Source organism: Colossoma macropomum, unplaced genomic scaffold, assembly GCF_904425465.1.
Source record: "Colossoma macropomum unplaced genomic scaffold, Colossoma_macropomum, whole genome shotgun sequence".
NCBI classification, from domain to species: Eukaryota; Metazoa; Chordata; class Actinopteri; order Characiformes; family Serrasalmidae; genus Colossoma; species Colossoma macropomum.
Genome location: NW_023494805.1, coordinates 38813140 through 38830783, shown reverse-complemented (window position 1 = coordinate 38830783; position 17644 = coordinate 38813140). Strand labels below are relative to the sequence as shown.

Here is a 17644-nt window from a genome sequence, read left to right as displayed (position 1 = left end):
CAATGTTCCTAATCGTCAGGCGTTAAAACAAAAAACCCAGATGTCGATATTTATACGGCCGCTGAATGGTCATAGCTGAAGTCCAGGCATAGCAGGTAATGTATAATGAAGCCCAATTCCAATTCGAGTGCCGCACAGCTAAAGCTATTGTCCATTCTCCATCATTACTTCAGACAGATGGAGGAATAGGTCACAGCACCAGTGAGGATTTCACACACAGGAGAGCGTTTAAATCAACCACCTTATAATCAACTGCCTCTTTCAGCAGCCTCGACTCCATCTAACACAAATCACCAAACGAGCAGCTTTTCTAAGAGGCGGTTGTGAGGGAGTTGTGAAAATCAATGGCTTTATTTACACATTTTAGTGAAGTTAAATTGAATACGTACCTGATGAATGATTTCAGCTACTGGCAATTGGTCCACGTAAGACAGGGGTTCAGTCTTCGGCTCTTTTCTGATGGACCTGAAGAGAAACAGAATATAAAGCCGTTACTTTCTTTGTTGCAGACACAACAAATCTCGCCGTACGCTGGGTTCTTTGATTTGAGGCCATGCAGCTTTCAGACAAAACAACTTAAATAAGCACCACAACAAATTACAAGTGCTGCATTACAAGCCCTAAACCTTGGGATTTCTCTAAACTAACCGCATTACAGGGCCTTAATTGCAACAACAGAAGGAAGCCAAACTCTGCCAGCTCAAACAAACCCCCTCTCACCCTCCGCTGGCTGCTGTGTTGTAGTGTACAATTGTGGTTTTGGCTGTCACTCGTGTGACTGAACCACCAAGGTCCACAGCAATCGGAGCTCAGAGAGAGAGAAAGAGGGAGGGAGAGAGTGAGAGAGGGAGGGAGAGAGCTCAACAACTCCATCCATGAGTGACGCGGGGAATTAAATTCAGGAGACAGTCCTCAATTCCACACATCAACTACAGAGAGAGTCGGGATTTAGAGCAGAGCCACCAAAACACGACAGACTCTCAGTAATAGAGGGGGGGTATGACAAAGTGGAGGTAGGAAGAGAGAGAAAGAGAGAGAGAGGGAAAGCAACAGAGACAAAGAAAATATTAGAGAGTAGAGAAAGAGACAGAAAGCAAGAAAAAAGAAACAAAGAGGGACAGAATATGCCAGACAGAGTAAGAGAGGAAGAAAGAAATCCAAAAAGAAGAAAAAAAAAGACAAAAAAGGGACAGAGACAGGGATAGAAAGAAAGAAAAGAAAGAAAAAAAGAAAGAAATAAAAAAAAAAGAAAAATGAAAAGGGAAAGAAAAAAAAAACAAAGAAAGAAAGAAAGAAAAAGAGAGATTCAAAGAAAGAAAGAAAGAGAGATTCAAAGAAAGAAAGAACGAATGAAAGAAAAATGAAAGAAAGACAGAAAGAAAGAAAACTAACTAACTCCAGTTACAGAGTTACCTGAGAGAGAGAAAAAATTTAAAAAGAAAGAGACAGACAGAGATAAACAAAAGGGTAGAAAGATAAGTCACGTAGGATGGGCAGAGAGATAGACGGGCAGGTGAGGAGTGAGCAGAGAGAGAGAGAGAGAAAAAAAACAAGAGACAAACAGATGGGCAGACAGACACATTAGATAGCTGAGAAAGAGAAACAGAGAAACAGGAAGATAGAAAGAGAGAAAGACAGGAGTAGACAGACAGACAGACAGACGGGCGGGCGGAGAGTGATCTGATGGTAATGTATAAACAGACAGACAGAGAGACGGGTGGAGAGTGATCTGATGGTAATGTACAAACAGACAGACAGACGGGCGGAGAGTGGTCTGATGGTAATGTACAGACAGACAGATAGACGGGTGGAGAGTGATTTGATAGTAATGTATAGACAGACAGACAGACAGACAGATGGGCGGAGAGTGATCTGATGGTAATGTATAGACAGACAGACAGAGAGACGGACGGAGAGTGATCTGATAGTAATGTATAGACAGACAGACAGACAGACAGACAGACAGACGGGCGGAGAGTGATCTGATGGTAATGTATAGACAGACAGACAGACGAGCGGAGAGTGATCTGATGGGAATGTATAGACAGACAGACAGACGAGCGGAGAGTGATCTGATGGTAATGTATAGACAGACAGACAGACAGACGGGCGGAGAGTGATCTGATGGTAATGTATAGACAGACAGACGGGTGGAGAGTGATCTGATGGTAATGTATAAACAGACAGAGAGACGGTCGGAGAGTGATCTGATGGTAATGTATAGACAGACAGAGAGACGGGTGGAGAGTGATCTAATGGTAATGTATAGACAGACAGACAGACGGGTGGCGAGTGATCTGATGGTAATGTATAAACAGACAGACAGACAGACGGGCGGAGAGTGATCTGATGGTAATGTATAGACAGACAGACAGACAGACGGGCGGAGAGTGATCTGATGGTAATGTAGAGTGCGCTGTATCTGGCCCTCAGGCTGAGAAATCCCTCTGGACTAGATTAGCTTATTTCTCCGCGCTCCGCTAGCAGGGATTTCAGTGAGGTTACTTTTTCAGTCCGATACGCATCTGGAGCCGCTGGAGAAACACTATTACACACGGGGAAGAGGAGAGGAATCAAATGACTGAGAGAAGAAACACCTTTTCAAATTTTGGTTGCCGTTGTGTAGGAGGTGAGTGACAGGTAATTTCAGAGGCGTCTTTGCCGTGTGAGCTGAACAAACAGCAACAGATGTAAACCCATTTCCATGAAGAATAGGAAAGGAGGTATGAGGAGAAATACAGCCTGCTGGAGCAATAGCTTCTCGTCAGTGGGCTGGATGGAAAGCCGGGGGGAAAAAAAAAAAAAAGGGTATTTCAATTTCAAAATCATGACCCTCTGAGGATAAGGCCACTTTGCGTTAATAGACAGAGCTGGCTGTCACTCTGGCTGCCTATATACTCACTGGCCATTTTATCAGAAACCCCTCTCTTACAGCTGGACCTTGCTGGTGTACAGTTAGAGAGTGTGGATCATATGTTGATGCAGTTTGTCATAGACGTCCTCCAGCCTAGTAGGTGTATAATAAAGTGACCAGTAGGTGGATGTACAAGGTAGGTGTTTCTAATTATCTGACCAGTAAGCGGAAGCACAAGGTAAGTGTTTCTAATAAAGTGACCAGTGAGCGGAAGTACGAGGTAAGTGTTTCTAATAAAGTGGCCACTGAGCTGAAGTACGAGGTTAGTGTTTCTAATAAAGTGGCCAGTGAGCGAAAGTACAAGGTAGGTGTTAACACTACCACATGAAAAGATAAAACAGTGACCTGTTCATTTCATACACACTGTCTGCATTGATCAGTCATACATAAATAATTTTAGCAATAACTCCATATAACCATTGAATTAAGACACTGTATCTCAGGCGCACTGTATCTGAAGAATTCAATAACATCCTTGGAAGTTTTTGCAATTACGCTGCTCTGTGAACTTTCAACCGACGGGTTTTCAAAATTTATTTCAGCCGGACCCCCAAGAGACCCCCCCCCGTGTAATGATAGTGTGCTCTCATTTTCTTATTACTTCTCCTGATTTATTTTTCATTTGGTAACATCACCTGACATTTAATTACTCGGAGGCTTGAGGCCGGCACGCCGCAGTCGACGCCGTCACCTCCGGGCCAAGTTGAATTACAATACAATCTCATAAAAGAGTGGGCCCACATCATAAAGAGGACGGGAGAGTCTATTAAAGCGCCTCTCTGCGTGGAACGTAATTTTCTTAATGGAGAGGGCTTGGATACAGTGCAGAGGAAGAGGCCGTGTGGTGGAGACAGCAAGGAAGAGAAACGGTTTTGATGGGGAAGAGCTGACCACACTAAATCCTCGCCACAGAGAGAGAGAGAGAGAGAGAGAGAGAGAGAGAGAGAGAGAGAGAGAGAGAGAGAGAGAGAGGAGAGAGAGGGGTAGATAAAGAGAGTGAGACTCTTAGTTTTGGGTGACAAACTGATAACGACAATTATAAAAATCGAACATTATGATCAATATGCATTTGAGGCATTTTCGATTAACTGATTACACTGTTTTGTTTCTCAATTTAATCTCTGCAGCAAAGGCGTGAACTCTGAACAACTGCTACTTCGGGACACTAGGTGGCGATACAACACGATAACAACACCAAATGATATATGAATTACGAAGAAACAGACCAGGTGAGAATAATCATTGGACAGAAGCATTCAAACGAACAAAAGAAAACCAATAACTATGTTAGTAATTTATCAAAGGTTATTTAAAAAGAACAATGAGACTTGAAGAAGAAGAACAATGAGACAAAGAAACAATGATGACTACAGTTCTGGCAGAAGAACAACTTTGCACGGCCAAAAGTATGTGGACACCTTTAATTACTGAGTTCAAGTGTTTCAACTATACTCATTGCTAACAGGTCTGCAAAATCAAGCACATAGCCATGCAACCTCCACAGACAAACACTGGCAGTCGAATGGGTCGAACTGAAGAGCTCACTGACTTTAAATGCAGCACTGTCATAAGATGTCAGTTTGCGAAATTTCTGCCCTGCTAGATCTGCCCTGGTCAACTGTAAGTGCTATTATTTTGAAATGGAAGCATCTAAGAGCACCAACAGCTCAGCCATGAAGTGGGAGACCACGCTAACAGAGCGGGACAGCTGAGTGCAGAAGCTCAAAGCAAGTAAAAATCCTTGCATCACTCAGTACACAGTTCCAAACTGCCTATGGAAGATGTGCAATGCCAAGTTTCGGCTGGAGTGGTGTAAAGCACGCTGTCACTGGACTATAGAGCAGTGGAAACCTCGAGTTCCCTCGAGTGATCAAACATGCTTCACCATTTGGCAGTCTGATGGAGGAATCTGGGTTTAGTGGATGCCAGGAGAACGCTACCAATCGGAACACAAAGACAGTGAAGTTTGGTGGGGGAGGGATAATGGACTGGGGCTGTTTTTCTGGTCCCTTAGTTCCAGTGAAGGGTGATGCTACTGCAACATTTTAAGTAGTCATATGCTTCAAACTTTGTTACAACAGTTTGGGCAAGACCCTTTTCTGTTCCAGCATGACTGTGCCCCAGTGCGCAAAGAGAGCTCCATAAAAGACATGATATGACAAGCTTAGATGTGAAGGAACTCCAGTGGCCTGAACAGAGCCTTGACCTCAACCTCACTGCACAAATTCCCACAAACACGCTCCCAAATCTTGTGAAAAGTGTTCTCAGAAGAGAGGAGTGCAGGCTCTTTTCGCCATATAGTGTATGGGGGGGACTGAAGTGTTTTCCCAATATATTTTAATAGGGATGTGCAATCAAAAACGTCCAGAATCTACAGATCGTTGTTCCAAAAATTGGCCAATTAATTATTTTAATTGCCGTTGCAATTTTTTGAGAAGTAAATAAGGTAAAGGAGGTGAGTGCCCTTGTGTTGCATTTAAACGCTGTAACATAATAATGCATGACTCATTGTGATAAATAGCCAGTTGCCTCTTACCATATAGCACTTTGATTCATGTTATTTAAATAGGGAACTGTTTTTTTTTTGAGAATTTAAATATGTCAGTTTGATCCATTAAAGAGAAATTTGTTATTTATGTAGCGACTTTGGCTACATAACAACCAGGCAATTTAAAATTGGCCAATTTGGCTTTAAAGAAATCAGAATCAGTATCAGAAATAAAAATTCATGATCAGTGCAACCCCACATTTTCCACGCTACCATATGTACTGATTATTCACATGGTCATGTAAACAGCACACTCCGAATATTTGGTTTCTTAATTTCTTAATCCGATAAAGAGAGCTGGATTTTAGCTCAGTAATCAGATTTCTCAGTGCATGTAAACTCTGATTGACTCTTACTCTGATTTTTTTCGGATTTCTCAGTCTGTGCGTGTGCAAAAACAGACGGCAGTACCAGAAATAAGCGAGCAGAGATGCAGCAAAACATTTTTGGAATGATGCTGAAACCAACTACATGTAAACGCACTCAATGTCTTTACATCAGGCTACAGCCTATTGCTAACAGGGGTGCCATCATCATCCTACCTTCCAAAGCTACAACTAGGCACCAATCATGATTTTTTATGGCTGATTCTGATTCAGATTTCTTCATAGCCAAATTGGCCGACGGCAGATTTTTTCAGCAGTTTTTTTTTCATTTTATATCTGAAGTTAACCACTATATGGGCTACATGGACAAATGAAAACTGCTAGAACATTTCCAGGACCTTTTTCATTCATCAAACTGGCAATATAAACAACAATATTTTCTCTTAAATGGGCCAATCTGGCATTTTATTTTTTTCAAATTCTTTTTTTTTTTAATCAGCACAAATCAAATAAAGCACTATATGGAAAGTAAGAAGTGAAGACATTATACATATAAATCATGTATAACTGCTACAGCAGCTTTCATAATGTGCCAGTTATTTACCCATAAAAACCTAAAGATCTGCCAAAATAAAAACAATAAACTGCTTGACTGCTGATGTGTAACAAACTCCCTGAAACACTAAAAACCGAAATAAATGAAAGGTGGTCTCTGACTTCTGCACAGTACTGTATGTGGTATAGCTATAAAAATAGTTCCAGCCGCCTTTCTGAATGATACTGATGGTTTCTGGCTCTTGGCTCTGTGTGCGCCATTTCAGTGAAACCCAGGCGGGAGCCGAAGCCGGTGTTTGCTAAAAGCATGTAAACTCAAAGCCTGCAGGTTACAGTGAGACTGAAAGGCGTGAGAACCTCAGGCATGAGCAACAGGACTATATTTAAACTGCATCTGAATAATTCAATGGATTCAATACTTTCAGGGGTCCTGGAAATTCTGCTATGTGGGACAGAAGACGGGGTCACACGGACCCAGTCTGCTCCAGATGTGACAGAAATAGCTGGTACTATTACAGGTCCAGACGGGGTACAAGGTGACCGTTTACCTGCAGTCAGAGCAACAGGCAACAGCAGAGCTCTTCACTTAGCTGAGAGAAAGAGAGGGAGACAGAGAGAGAGAGAGAGAGAGAGAGAGAGAGAGAGAGAGAGAGAGAGAGGTAGTGAAGAGAGAGGAAGGGAGGGAGAGAGAAAAAAAAAGATAAAGAGAACAAAGGTAGAGAAGGAGAGAGAGAGAATAAAAGGACAGAGATAAGAAAGAGGTAGAGAAGGAGAAAAAGAGAGAAATAAAGAAAGAGAGAGAAGGAGTGGGAGAGAGAAAAAGAGAGATAAGAAAGAGAAAGAGTGAGTGGGAGAGAGAAAAAGAGAGATAAGAAAGAGAAAAGAGAGAGAGAGGAGAAGAGGGCGACAGAAGAAGAGAGAGAAAAGCAGAAAGAGAGGACAGAGAGAAGGAGCGAAAGAGACAGAGAAAGAGAAAGAGAGAGAGAGAGAGAGAGAGAGAAGTAGAGACGGAGAAAGAGGGAGAGAGAGAAGTAGAGACAGAGAGAGAGGAGGCAAGTCTAGCCAACCGTGACAGCTGTATGCGAGTGAGAGACAGAGCGACCTCTCCTCCTCTCCTCCTCTCCTGAGGTGCAGCTGTGCCAAAGCATCTCTGCTCATTAGTGCTGGACCCTGCCGGACCGGGGACTGGACCTTCCACCTGAATGACTGAGCAGCTCACATAACATTGAAACAGACATACAGCACCGCTCAAAAGCTGGAGGACACTTAGTTCTTCAAAGCGTCTTTAATATCACAGCATTTCCTACTTGGCTTTGCGGCAGTTTCAAATATTAAACAGAAAGATGCTCATTTGCATTTCTCTCTGCAAAAACTGCAGAACTGAAGGAACAAATGACACAAGTACAAAGATGAAAGCTCAGCTTTTAACAACAGTCTGGAAAAGAAAATCTGACAAACCATTATTTAGAGAAATAATGCTCTTCATACTGAGGAAGACCCCTTGATGAACACGAGGCTGAGTGTTAAAGCTAAAGCTACAGCCAAAGCATGAGCACTTAGCTGCTTTATGCTAACAAAACCTTTGCAGGTATGTTTTCTAACATCATTCAAAAGCAACAGTGTAAACTACTACTGTAATGACACTCTCACTGTGCACTTCACACTGCAATACTGATGCAACTCTGAGTTAGTTATGTCTATAATATGTGCTTTTAGTTTATCTCATACCACTCAGTGCCTGCTGTCATGCAGATACAACAAATCTGTCTCACATGCCATGTAAATATGCAAATAGATACACTTATCTTATTTCTCCTGTACTTTAACTTATGTCTAAATGTATTTCTATTTTTCTGCATATTATATGTAAGTTCACATGCAATTATGTGTTGCTACTGAAACACTGCAATTTCCCTTCGGGATCAATAAAGTTCTTTCTTTCTGTCATTCTTTCTTTCTTTCTGTCTTTCTGTTGTTCTATCTATCTATCTGTCTATCTGTCTGTCTATCTGTCTGTCTGTCTGTCTGTCTATCCATCTAAAACAAACAGTACTCAGAAAGTGTTTTCTTTATTTTTACTATTTTCTACAGTTTAGTATAATAATGTTATTCCATTACAGGGGTGCAATGACACACACGGGTTTTGAGCTGAGTTTACATGTAGTTGGAGATTTTATTCTATAAGATGTGATATTTCGAATGGTTTCTATAGTTCTATTCAACACAGTCCATGACATCACTAAAATTTTAAGCATGGACGTTGAAAAAAAACTGAGAGGAAGCTGAAATTAGCTTCTTATTTGTCGACATTAAACCCAAATTAAACCCTTTTTATCTTAAATGTATGCAACAGTTACGGCACCTGAGGAGAAGACAGTGTGGCCATATTGCTCAAGTATCAAGGACCTGTGCTAATACCTCAAATATGCTACCTCATTTGTGAAGATATCACCTAAATGTGTCAGTTATGGCTAATGGCTAAGTGCCGACTTTGAACAGAAAATGAACACTGAAATGAACGAACAGTATTAGGTATCATAACGTGATATTTATGTATCATTACACCCCATTTTACAGACTTTAAAACTATGAAATAACGCTTATGGAATTATTCTACTAAGAAATGTTGGCCTTCTGTCAAATAGTGATATTTAGACCCACCCTGACAAAAACACAGCTAATTGGCTCAAATACATTAATGAGGACATTATTTAACTTGACTGTTAACGAGAAACAAACAGTAATTAATAGTGAGTGATGTAATGTGATGTTCTTAATGATGTACTTGTCACTATTTTACAGCTCCAAATTTCACATAATGAAAATTGATTTTTTGGTGCATCTAAAACGTTTAGCTGTCATTTAAAAAGAGCAGCCATCCTTCAAATTTAGTGAACATTTCATCAAATATGGACCATCATGAAATGCTGAATGGCCCAAAATCAAATAAATGTAATAAAATCAATTTAAATTTGAACATTTTTGCCTTCTTCTGTAAAGCTCCTATATACTGTTCATAGAACAGCAATGATATGCTTACATTTGTCCTGGTAACAGTTGTTAGTCAGTCACACGGCTTTAGAACAAAACATGCATTCAGTCAGTTGTGCTCAAACTTTTGGCTGCTACTCTACACACATCTGAGCTACGTGCAGCGGCGTCTAAAAGTCTGAGACCACTGTAAAAATTTGGGATTTTTTCGTTTAAACCTGAAAATAACAGAACATTTTAATAGTGAAAAAGTTATGTCAATTAAAATGACAAAGAACTATTCACAATTTTCTACTATATCTGGGTCTCTACTGAAATTTTACCAAATCTGACACCGACCATGTTAAGGCATCTGTACAAAAACATCAGTTTTAAAATAAAACTTTCGGTGGAAGACATAACTCGTGTTCAGATGACGCTCAGGTGGATCTGATCTACTCTTTCCCACCTGCTCGAGTGCACACTGTCGTCAAAGCGAAAGGGGGACCGATACTGAGAAATTCTGAAATGTGTGTAAATATTCTACTTTTCATTCAGTTTTTTTAATGCTGATAATATAATTTGTCACAAAAAACTTTGCAGTCAATTCGAAAATAGAAGTATTTTCTCTAACAGTCTCAGATTTGTGGACCCCACTGTATAATAACAAATGCTGGATGAACTGGGCAGATGAGTTACTGTGTTCTATGTTAGCATGGATGCCTCTCATTCACACACCCTCAACTTGACTCCAAACCACTCTGTCTCAGCACTTTTCCAAGAGCTCTTCAACACACCTACAGCACTACAGCACAAGAGTACGGAAGCAGGCAGTGAGTCTAACAGACTATTTTAAAAATTAAATGATTTTGCCAACAACCAACCACCATGTTTATGAGATCTTGTTTAACCAGAGACGTTTGCTCCACTGGTGTTGCAGTGAGGTGCTCTTATTGTGGTGTTTTATATGGAGAAATCTTTCTCACATTATTTGTTGATAACAGTCTCTTACATTGACCACATTAATTTTAATGTGACACACCTAATATAACACATCCGACTGAGTTGATGAAGTCTTCAGGAAGATCTGAATGGGGAAATCAGGTGTATCTGATTAGAGCTGCAATAAAACTCTGCAGGAGAATCAGCAGATGCTAAACTCATCCACAACCACACACTACTGCTGCACATATTTTGTCAAAACCCTTTATTTCTGCATTAATAAACATATTACAGTTTCACATCTCTTGGTGAAAAACTCTAAGACTAAGATTTTTATAAGTTTTTTTTTTATTAAAATTGAAAGAATTGGCATTACTGAGTCAGGAGGAAATAAAACAGGCTAAATGGTGGGTGTGCACTGCTGCGAGTCACCTTGTAACGCCTGAAATAAACATTTAAAAGTCAGAGGTGTCTGGTCGGGATTTTTTCACACCACGTCATACGTCTTTAGGTATTAAATAAAAGGAGGTCCGGCTCGACGTTTAGGTCTCAAATCCAAAATCAACATTACACTGATGATGAAGATATGAGGACAATAGTAGATCAATCACTGACATCTTGCATCCATACATTCATGTTACATGTTTTTCCACACTTTGCATGCAATTACACATTTCCCAAATCTCCAAAACTTATATTACATATTGCAGCAACAAAGTTAATGTTGATTCGAAACTTCCGACCTATAGTGTCCACTACCAAAGATCTTCAGAGTTGGGTTACTTTAAAGCATCAAAATTGATCTTTATCTTGCTAGTTCACGTTTTTGGTAATATCTATGCAATTCAAGTGTTGTGAATATTGTCCACCTCAACACGAGCGGGTGGGGAAAAACAACATTAACCAAAAATATCATGTTTCACCTCCTTCTAGAGGTCTGCACAGGTATTAAACTGTCCAAACCTGACTTGTACTAACAACTGCGAGACCAACTAAGTGCTTCAGTTGATGGACAGAAAATGTCATGTCTGGATAAACCCATATTTTACACATTATAAAAGAAAATGTGAAAGAATGTGTAAAGTTTATGTAGGCATATTCGATTACTCATCAGAAAACAAACTAAAGCCTGACTCAAACCAAATGTTTGTCATGCCTCGCTGGGTTCAGGTGACAGATCTCTACCTCCCACCACCTCCAACTATCAACAACATTCAGCTAGATCAGAGACCCTTCCTGATGCCATGATTCACTCAGGAATCTGTCACGATACAGAAGGTTTTCTGATTCACGTTGACTTTGAAAAGCAACTAGTTATATTAAAATCTCTCCACTTATAAAAGCAACTTCTTACATTTGTGTTATTTACTAAGAAAAATTAACTCAGTAATTTTGTGAACACAAGATGCTTTGCAATGGTTTAAAAGCTGGAGAAGTAATGCCCTTTACACTGTTTTCATCCGTGGCATCCCAGAGTTTTTTGCAGTTGACAGATATGCATTGCCCGGACATTATTTACTTTTTATTTAACAATTTTTGGTCCACTGAAATACTTCCGACCACAGTCTACCAGTTGACAACCCCTCCATGAGAGGTTGCATAGGTGCTGTGGGCTTCAGATTCAAGGATGTTGCCTGACCAGCAGTAAAAACTGCAGGTGGAGAGAACAGAAACCAGGTTTTTTTTATTTGTATGGAAATACTACACAAAATGAAACGAGTTCAACTGTCAGCTGTGCAAACCCCCTTGAAACACAGGTGGGGTAGATTTTGAAAGCTGCCACCTCTGATGGGAAAGAGCCATTTGACAGACATGCAATATGACCAACCACAGATCGTTAAGCTCAATGTCTCCACAACAAAACCAAACTTGTGGCAGATAGTGGAGTAGTGGTCGGCTAACGCATGAGAATACCTCATTTACCTGCTATTTACGGCTTCAAACAAAATTCAGAAACTACTTCTTAAATTGGGATGGCGCAAATGTTTTCTGGTTTAGTGACCAGGCCTTTTCTTGTTCTAAAAGAAAAGGCCGAGTCTAAAACTGCTTGCTACCCGTATTTAGCTAGATAAATAATCGTTTGTTTCCCAATGGACTGAACAAAACGATGCATGGAAGCATGATAACCAGTTTAAATTCTCAGTGAGAGGTGAGAGCTGCGGTGATTTTAGCCTGCAGTTTACATCAGACGCTCTGTGTACTTACGTGGGCAGAGAGCTTGAAATTGAAACTTCATTTCTTTCACTTCAAGAATGAAATTCAAAGTTCTTCTGCTGTGCACATCTCACCTCATATGCCACAGCATCACCATGCTCATCACTTCTTAACACGTGAATGCCAAGTAATAAAAATGCACAGGCAAACGTTTGAGACCAGATTATTTTGCGTGGAGGACAAGCAAGCTACAGCCGAATCGACTAAATTTCCAAAGTACAATGTACTACTATTTGGTTTTAGGAAGAATAATAGTAGACCAAAATGTGTCATCTGCCTCGGTGTGCTTGCAAACGAGGCCATAAAGCCAGCCAAATTGCAGCAGCGACTGGTTACAAAGCATCCCAATTATGTCAGCAAACCAAAGGAATTTCTCAAATATGACAGTGAGGAATGCCATCATTAGACCAAACAAAAAATGAGTCTGGCCAAACCTCGGCACACAGGCCGTCTCATTTAGTAGATTTGCAGTTTGCTAACAGCAAAAAGCCACAGGAGAAGAGCTTCTGCTCCCGTCAAAAAAACATGATGGTACATATTTGTCTAATGTGCCTAACATTTGAACAGCTGGACTGTACTCATTAAATAAATCTGTGGGGAAATTGTTTTTCAGACTGTAAGGGATCCAAAAACGCTTTTTTTGTCCCAACAAAAAGTTGTGGAACATAACCTGATGGAAAAAGTAACCAAGTAACCAATAACATAATATTTACAAAATGTGCTAAAGTATTAGGAACCTAATGATTGTTTAAACCCATTTATCTTTGCAATAATGGTGTTCTTACTTGTAAAAACAACATATATCATCAACATTAATACAAATTTATTTTCAGAAAAGTAGATGATGTTGTAGATGATCTTGTTCATATCTAGTGGCTGGATTCTACACTTCTTCTAGAAGCCCCCAGCGATCACATGCATTTATTACATTCCATCACCAGCACACTTGATTAAATATAATGAAGTATCAATTAGCCAAATGATAACTACAAATAATACTGAGCATCCTGACGGGTGGGACGAAGTGTTAGGACTACGTGACCCTCCAAACGGAGGTTTTTCAGAGACTCCAAACAGAGTGTCATGAGAAAAAAAAGAAAAACCGGCAAGATGGCTGAACAAGAGACCAAAGATTCCCAAAAATGTGAGAATTTTCTCTGTTAAAAAATTCAGATAACCATTGTATTGTCTTAGTTTAATGTTGTCAAAGAATTATGGTCCTTTTATCCAGAAGGTTTTTTAATTTACATTGACTTTGATAAGAAACTAGTTATATTAAAATCTTACCACTTCTAAATGCAACTTCTTACATTTGTGTTATTTTCTGAGAAAAATTAACTCAGTAATTTTGTGAATAAGAGATTCTTGGGCTTCCGAGTGGCACAACTGTCTAAGCGTTGGCCCTATCATCAGGACATCACGAGTGCGATCCCTGGTGATGCTACAGCCGTCCGTAGCTGGGAGTCCAAAAGAGCACAATTGGCCTCGCTCTCTCTGGGTGGGTAAGACCTCTGGGTGGCCCCCCCTTCTCCCCCCATCACTTAACGCGATGCTAGTCAGCGCAGGTGTCTGTTAGCTGACGTAGCAGATCTGGCGGTTGGCGCTTTCCTCCGAGCGCGTTCAGCTGTCCAATGACGTTGCGTGAGCAGCAGTTTGAAAAAGAAGCGGTGGCGCTTCACAGGTCTCGGAGGAAGCCTGTGTTAGCCTTCACCCTCCTAGCCTTGGTAACATCGTGTGATCGGGGGAGTCCTAACTAGCGGGTGGAATTGGAAATGACTAAATTAGGGAGAAAATTGGGAAAAAATCCAAAAAAGAAAAAAAAAAAGAAAAAAAAAAAGATTATTCGCAATGGTTTGACAGCTGGAGAAGTTATGCCCTTGACACTGTTTTCATCCGTGGCACCCTAGGGTTTTTGCCGTTTACAGATATGCATTGCCAGGACATAATTAACTGTTTATTCTCAGAAACTAATTTTGTCCACTGAAATACTTCCGACCACAGTCCATCAGTTGATAACCCCTCCATGAGAGGTTGCTGTGGGCTTCAGTCGACTACTCAAGGATGGCAGTAAAAACTGCAGGTGGAGAGAACAGAAACCAGGTTTTCCCCTAGAAAACAGAAACTACTTTATTTGTATGGAAATACTAACAAAATAAAACCAGTTCAACTGTCAGCTGTGCAAACCCCCCCCGAAATACAGATGGGGTAGATCTCGAAACCTACAGCAAAAAAGAAAAACCAGCAAGCTGGCTGAACAAGAGACCAAAGAAACCCACAAATGTGAGAATTTTCTCTGTTAAAAAAAAAAAATAAATAAATCAGATCACCATTGTTTTACTTTATTTTAATGTTGTTTCAAAGAATTATGGTCCTTTTATTCATAACAAGCATAAAAAATTGCTAGTAGCATGTTGATGTCTCGGTAGCTAGTTAAATTTCCCGTTCCACCTTAAATGGTTCAGCAGTTACATTCTGGCGCCTCAGGCATCAAAACTGCTGCTTCATTTAAGGTGGAACGGGAAAATTCGAACGAGAAGCTGCGAGTAGCTGCCTCAGCTTTGTATTCACTGAAGAATTAGGGGTGGGCGATAATAAATAATTATCTCATCCCCCCACCTTTGAAAGGCGTATAATGCCCTAAATGTAACTAAAGCCCAGCAGTGAGGAGCTGAACTTTACCCTCCTCTGCTATCACTGCAGACTGGCAGGGTCGCCTACAGAGCACTGCTAGCAGCTGTTAATGAAGTAATGCTCTTTTTTATTTGATTGCTCCATTCCATAGAGGAGGATTTCAACCGCTACCCCTTGTAACTTCCTTCAAAGGGTCAAGGTGACACTCAAAAAAATAAGAAATGGGATTAGCCTTACTGCCCAAATAAACAGCTTTTTCTCAGGTGACTAAGACTTTTTCACAGTGCTGTATGCAGTCACTGTCGGACCGAAAACTTTTCACTCACCCAAATAAAGGCAATGCGCACAGTAACGATTCAATCTGAACCCCCAACACTGCTGATCAAGCATAAACAACATTCATCTCACAACAGTCCCACTTCGCATCCGAGGAAAAGTGAAGATTAGTGCTGGAAACATGCTAACAGCCATCTCCATTACCAACCACCTCTAAGTGACAGCTTGTCCAATTAATGGGAGAGCTTCTTCATTTGGGCCATTTTAATTCGAGGCTTCGGGAAGGGAGCGTGCTGCGCTGGTACTAATCAGCGGGGCGGTAATGGAACAGGGAATGGAGGGAGGGGCGGGAGTTTTTTTGTTTTTCTAAAAAAAAATAGTTACGTGCAGTGGCTAAAACCATACGACTAATTCCTCATTTAACATGCTAATTGGTTGCAAAGCATCTTTGACGATTCGATTAGGGCATAACACTATTTACGTAAGCCAGCCAGCACATTTGCAGGCCTGACAACATCTCATCGTATTTACAAATGGGAGTTACAGCTGTGAAGCAACAAGGTTGTCGATTTGTTTAGTATTTTGTGCTACGATTGAGTAATTCATATTTCATACTGTTGCATGCTTTGTACCGTATTTGTGAGACCTTTGGATTTATGTGAAAAGGCTTTTTAATGAATCTGCAGACCAGTACGGAAGCCAGTGCCCTCATCAATACTCTGAGATACAGCTATTGCATTCCCTATACTGTGACACTGGCCAGCTTCAGTTACGCCACATGAGTCAGCAGTTTTAAAACCGTTTTAACTTCTAATTATAATATTAGCAAAAGCAGGCTTTTGTAATTGTATTTGATCACAGATTAGTTGGGATTTCTCTTAAACTAAGACATTATATGGGAGCTTAACTATGGAAAAAGGCCCATGGTAAACATTAGGCTCTAAAGACAGGAGGAAAGAAAGGGTGATGCGCTACTGCCCCCTTGTGGTGGCCTCCTTAAAGCACCACAAGGCAGTGGCTACATCTGTATATGACAGCAGACTACACATATCTAGTGTCCACACAGTGTTACAGTCTTTTACATTTAACAAACATGCCTGAGATTAAATTCATATTAAGAGGTTCAACCATTATATGTAAACTGACATAGTCCAGCTCATTGTTTAACATTACTGTGTTCTTATTATTTTTTTAAAGCATCTCTATATATTACATTGAGTACATATATACACAGATATTTGCACTATATGTACTAAAAGGTGCTATACACTGTTTATATCTGGTGAACCATTATAAATTGGTGAACCAACTTGTTGGGATTACGTTTTTAATGTATTTAACATACATAACTGTGGTTTGCTAATATATTGCTTTTTTCGGAACAAAACCTTGTATCTCCAAAACAGTAACTTTACAGGAAAAGGAAAAAACCTACTTTACTTTTAATGTAAGTCAGTGGAACCAGACTTTTTTCCAAGCCATTTTGAGCCATTACTTTTGGTCCATTCATTGTGAAATTTACATTTCAAATTATGTAAAAAACTGAAAAACGACAAAAAAAAAATGGAGATACAAGGTTTTTTTCCGACCACAGCGAGATACACACATATATATATATATATATATATATATATAGAGAGAGAGAGAGAGAGAGAGAGAGAGAGAGAGAGAGATAGTGTACTGCACTTGGTTTTCAGTACCTCCAGCAAGTTGAAATTTTAAGCCTAAATCCATGTTTACTTTCTAATTTGGCTAATCACGGTCTTGTGGGTGCACACTGCACATGCACAAAACATGTCCTATAAACAACAAATGTCCAATAAATGACCAATGTATTTCAACACAATAACCCTCACCAATCACAAGCCTGATGTGCTACACAGCTTTAGTATAACTATTTGCCCCCCACAATCTCCCTCTCCTCAAGTATGAGCAGTTTAATGAGTGAAAGCTAACAACCAAGCGAAAGCTAACCTTGAAAGCACAACTGATATAGCAAGCTACCTCATCTGCCTGCACGTCCTTCATTTGCCTGTCCATTCGCTCACCACACTGTCCATGCCAGCATTCCCTGGATGCACTTACGATCAATAACATCAGCTTCTTTAAGGCATTGCCTCATAAAATCTGGACTGTTTTATATGAGTCATGGACACAGTGTCACTTGTATATGCAGCACTCGCTTTATCAATTTCTCCTCGCTTTCAGCAGAAACAGTGAAGCGGTCTAGGAGTGTTGGATAGAAGGATGTCAGTAGGAAATTACGGC

The 17644-nt window shown here is 40.3% G+C and overlaps 1 protein-coding gene across 1 annotated transcript in view; it reads right to left on the bottom strand.

The window, feature by feature from the left end:
• Nucleotides 1-17644, bottom strand: part of pigk (phosphatidylinositol glycan anchor biosynthesis, class K) — a 62171-nt gene that overhangs the window by 17090 nt on the left and 27437 nt on the right. Inside the window, exon 10 of the mRNA XM_036597385.1 lies at nucleotides 390-465. Within this exon, the coding sequence (XP_036453278.1) occupies nucleotides 390-465 (76 nt within the window). The remainder of the gene's footprint in view (nucleotides 1-389; nucleotides 466-17644) is intronic.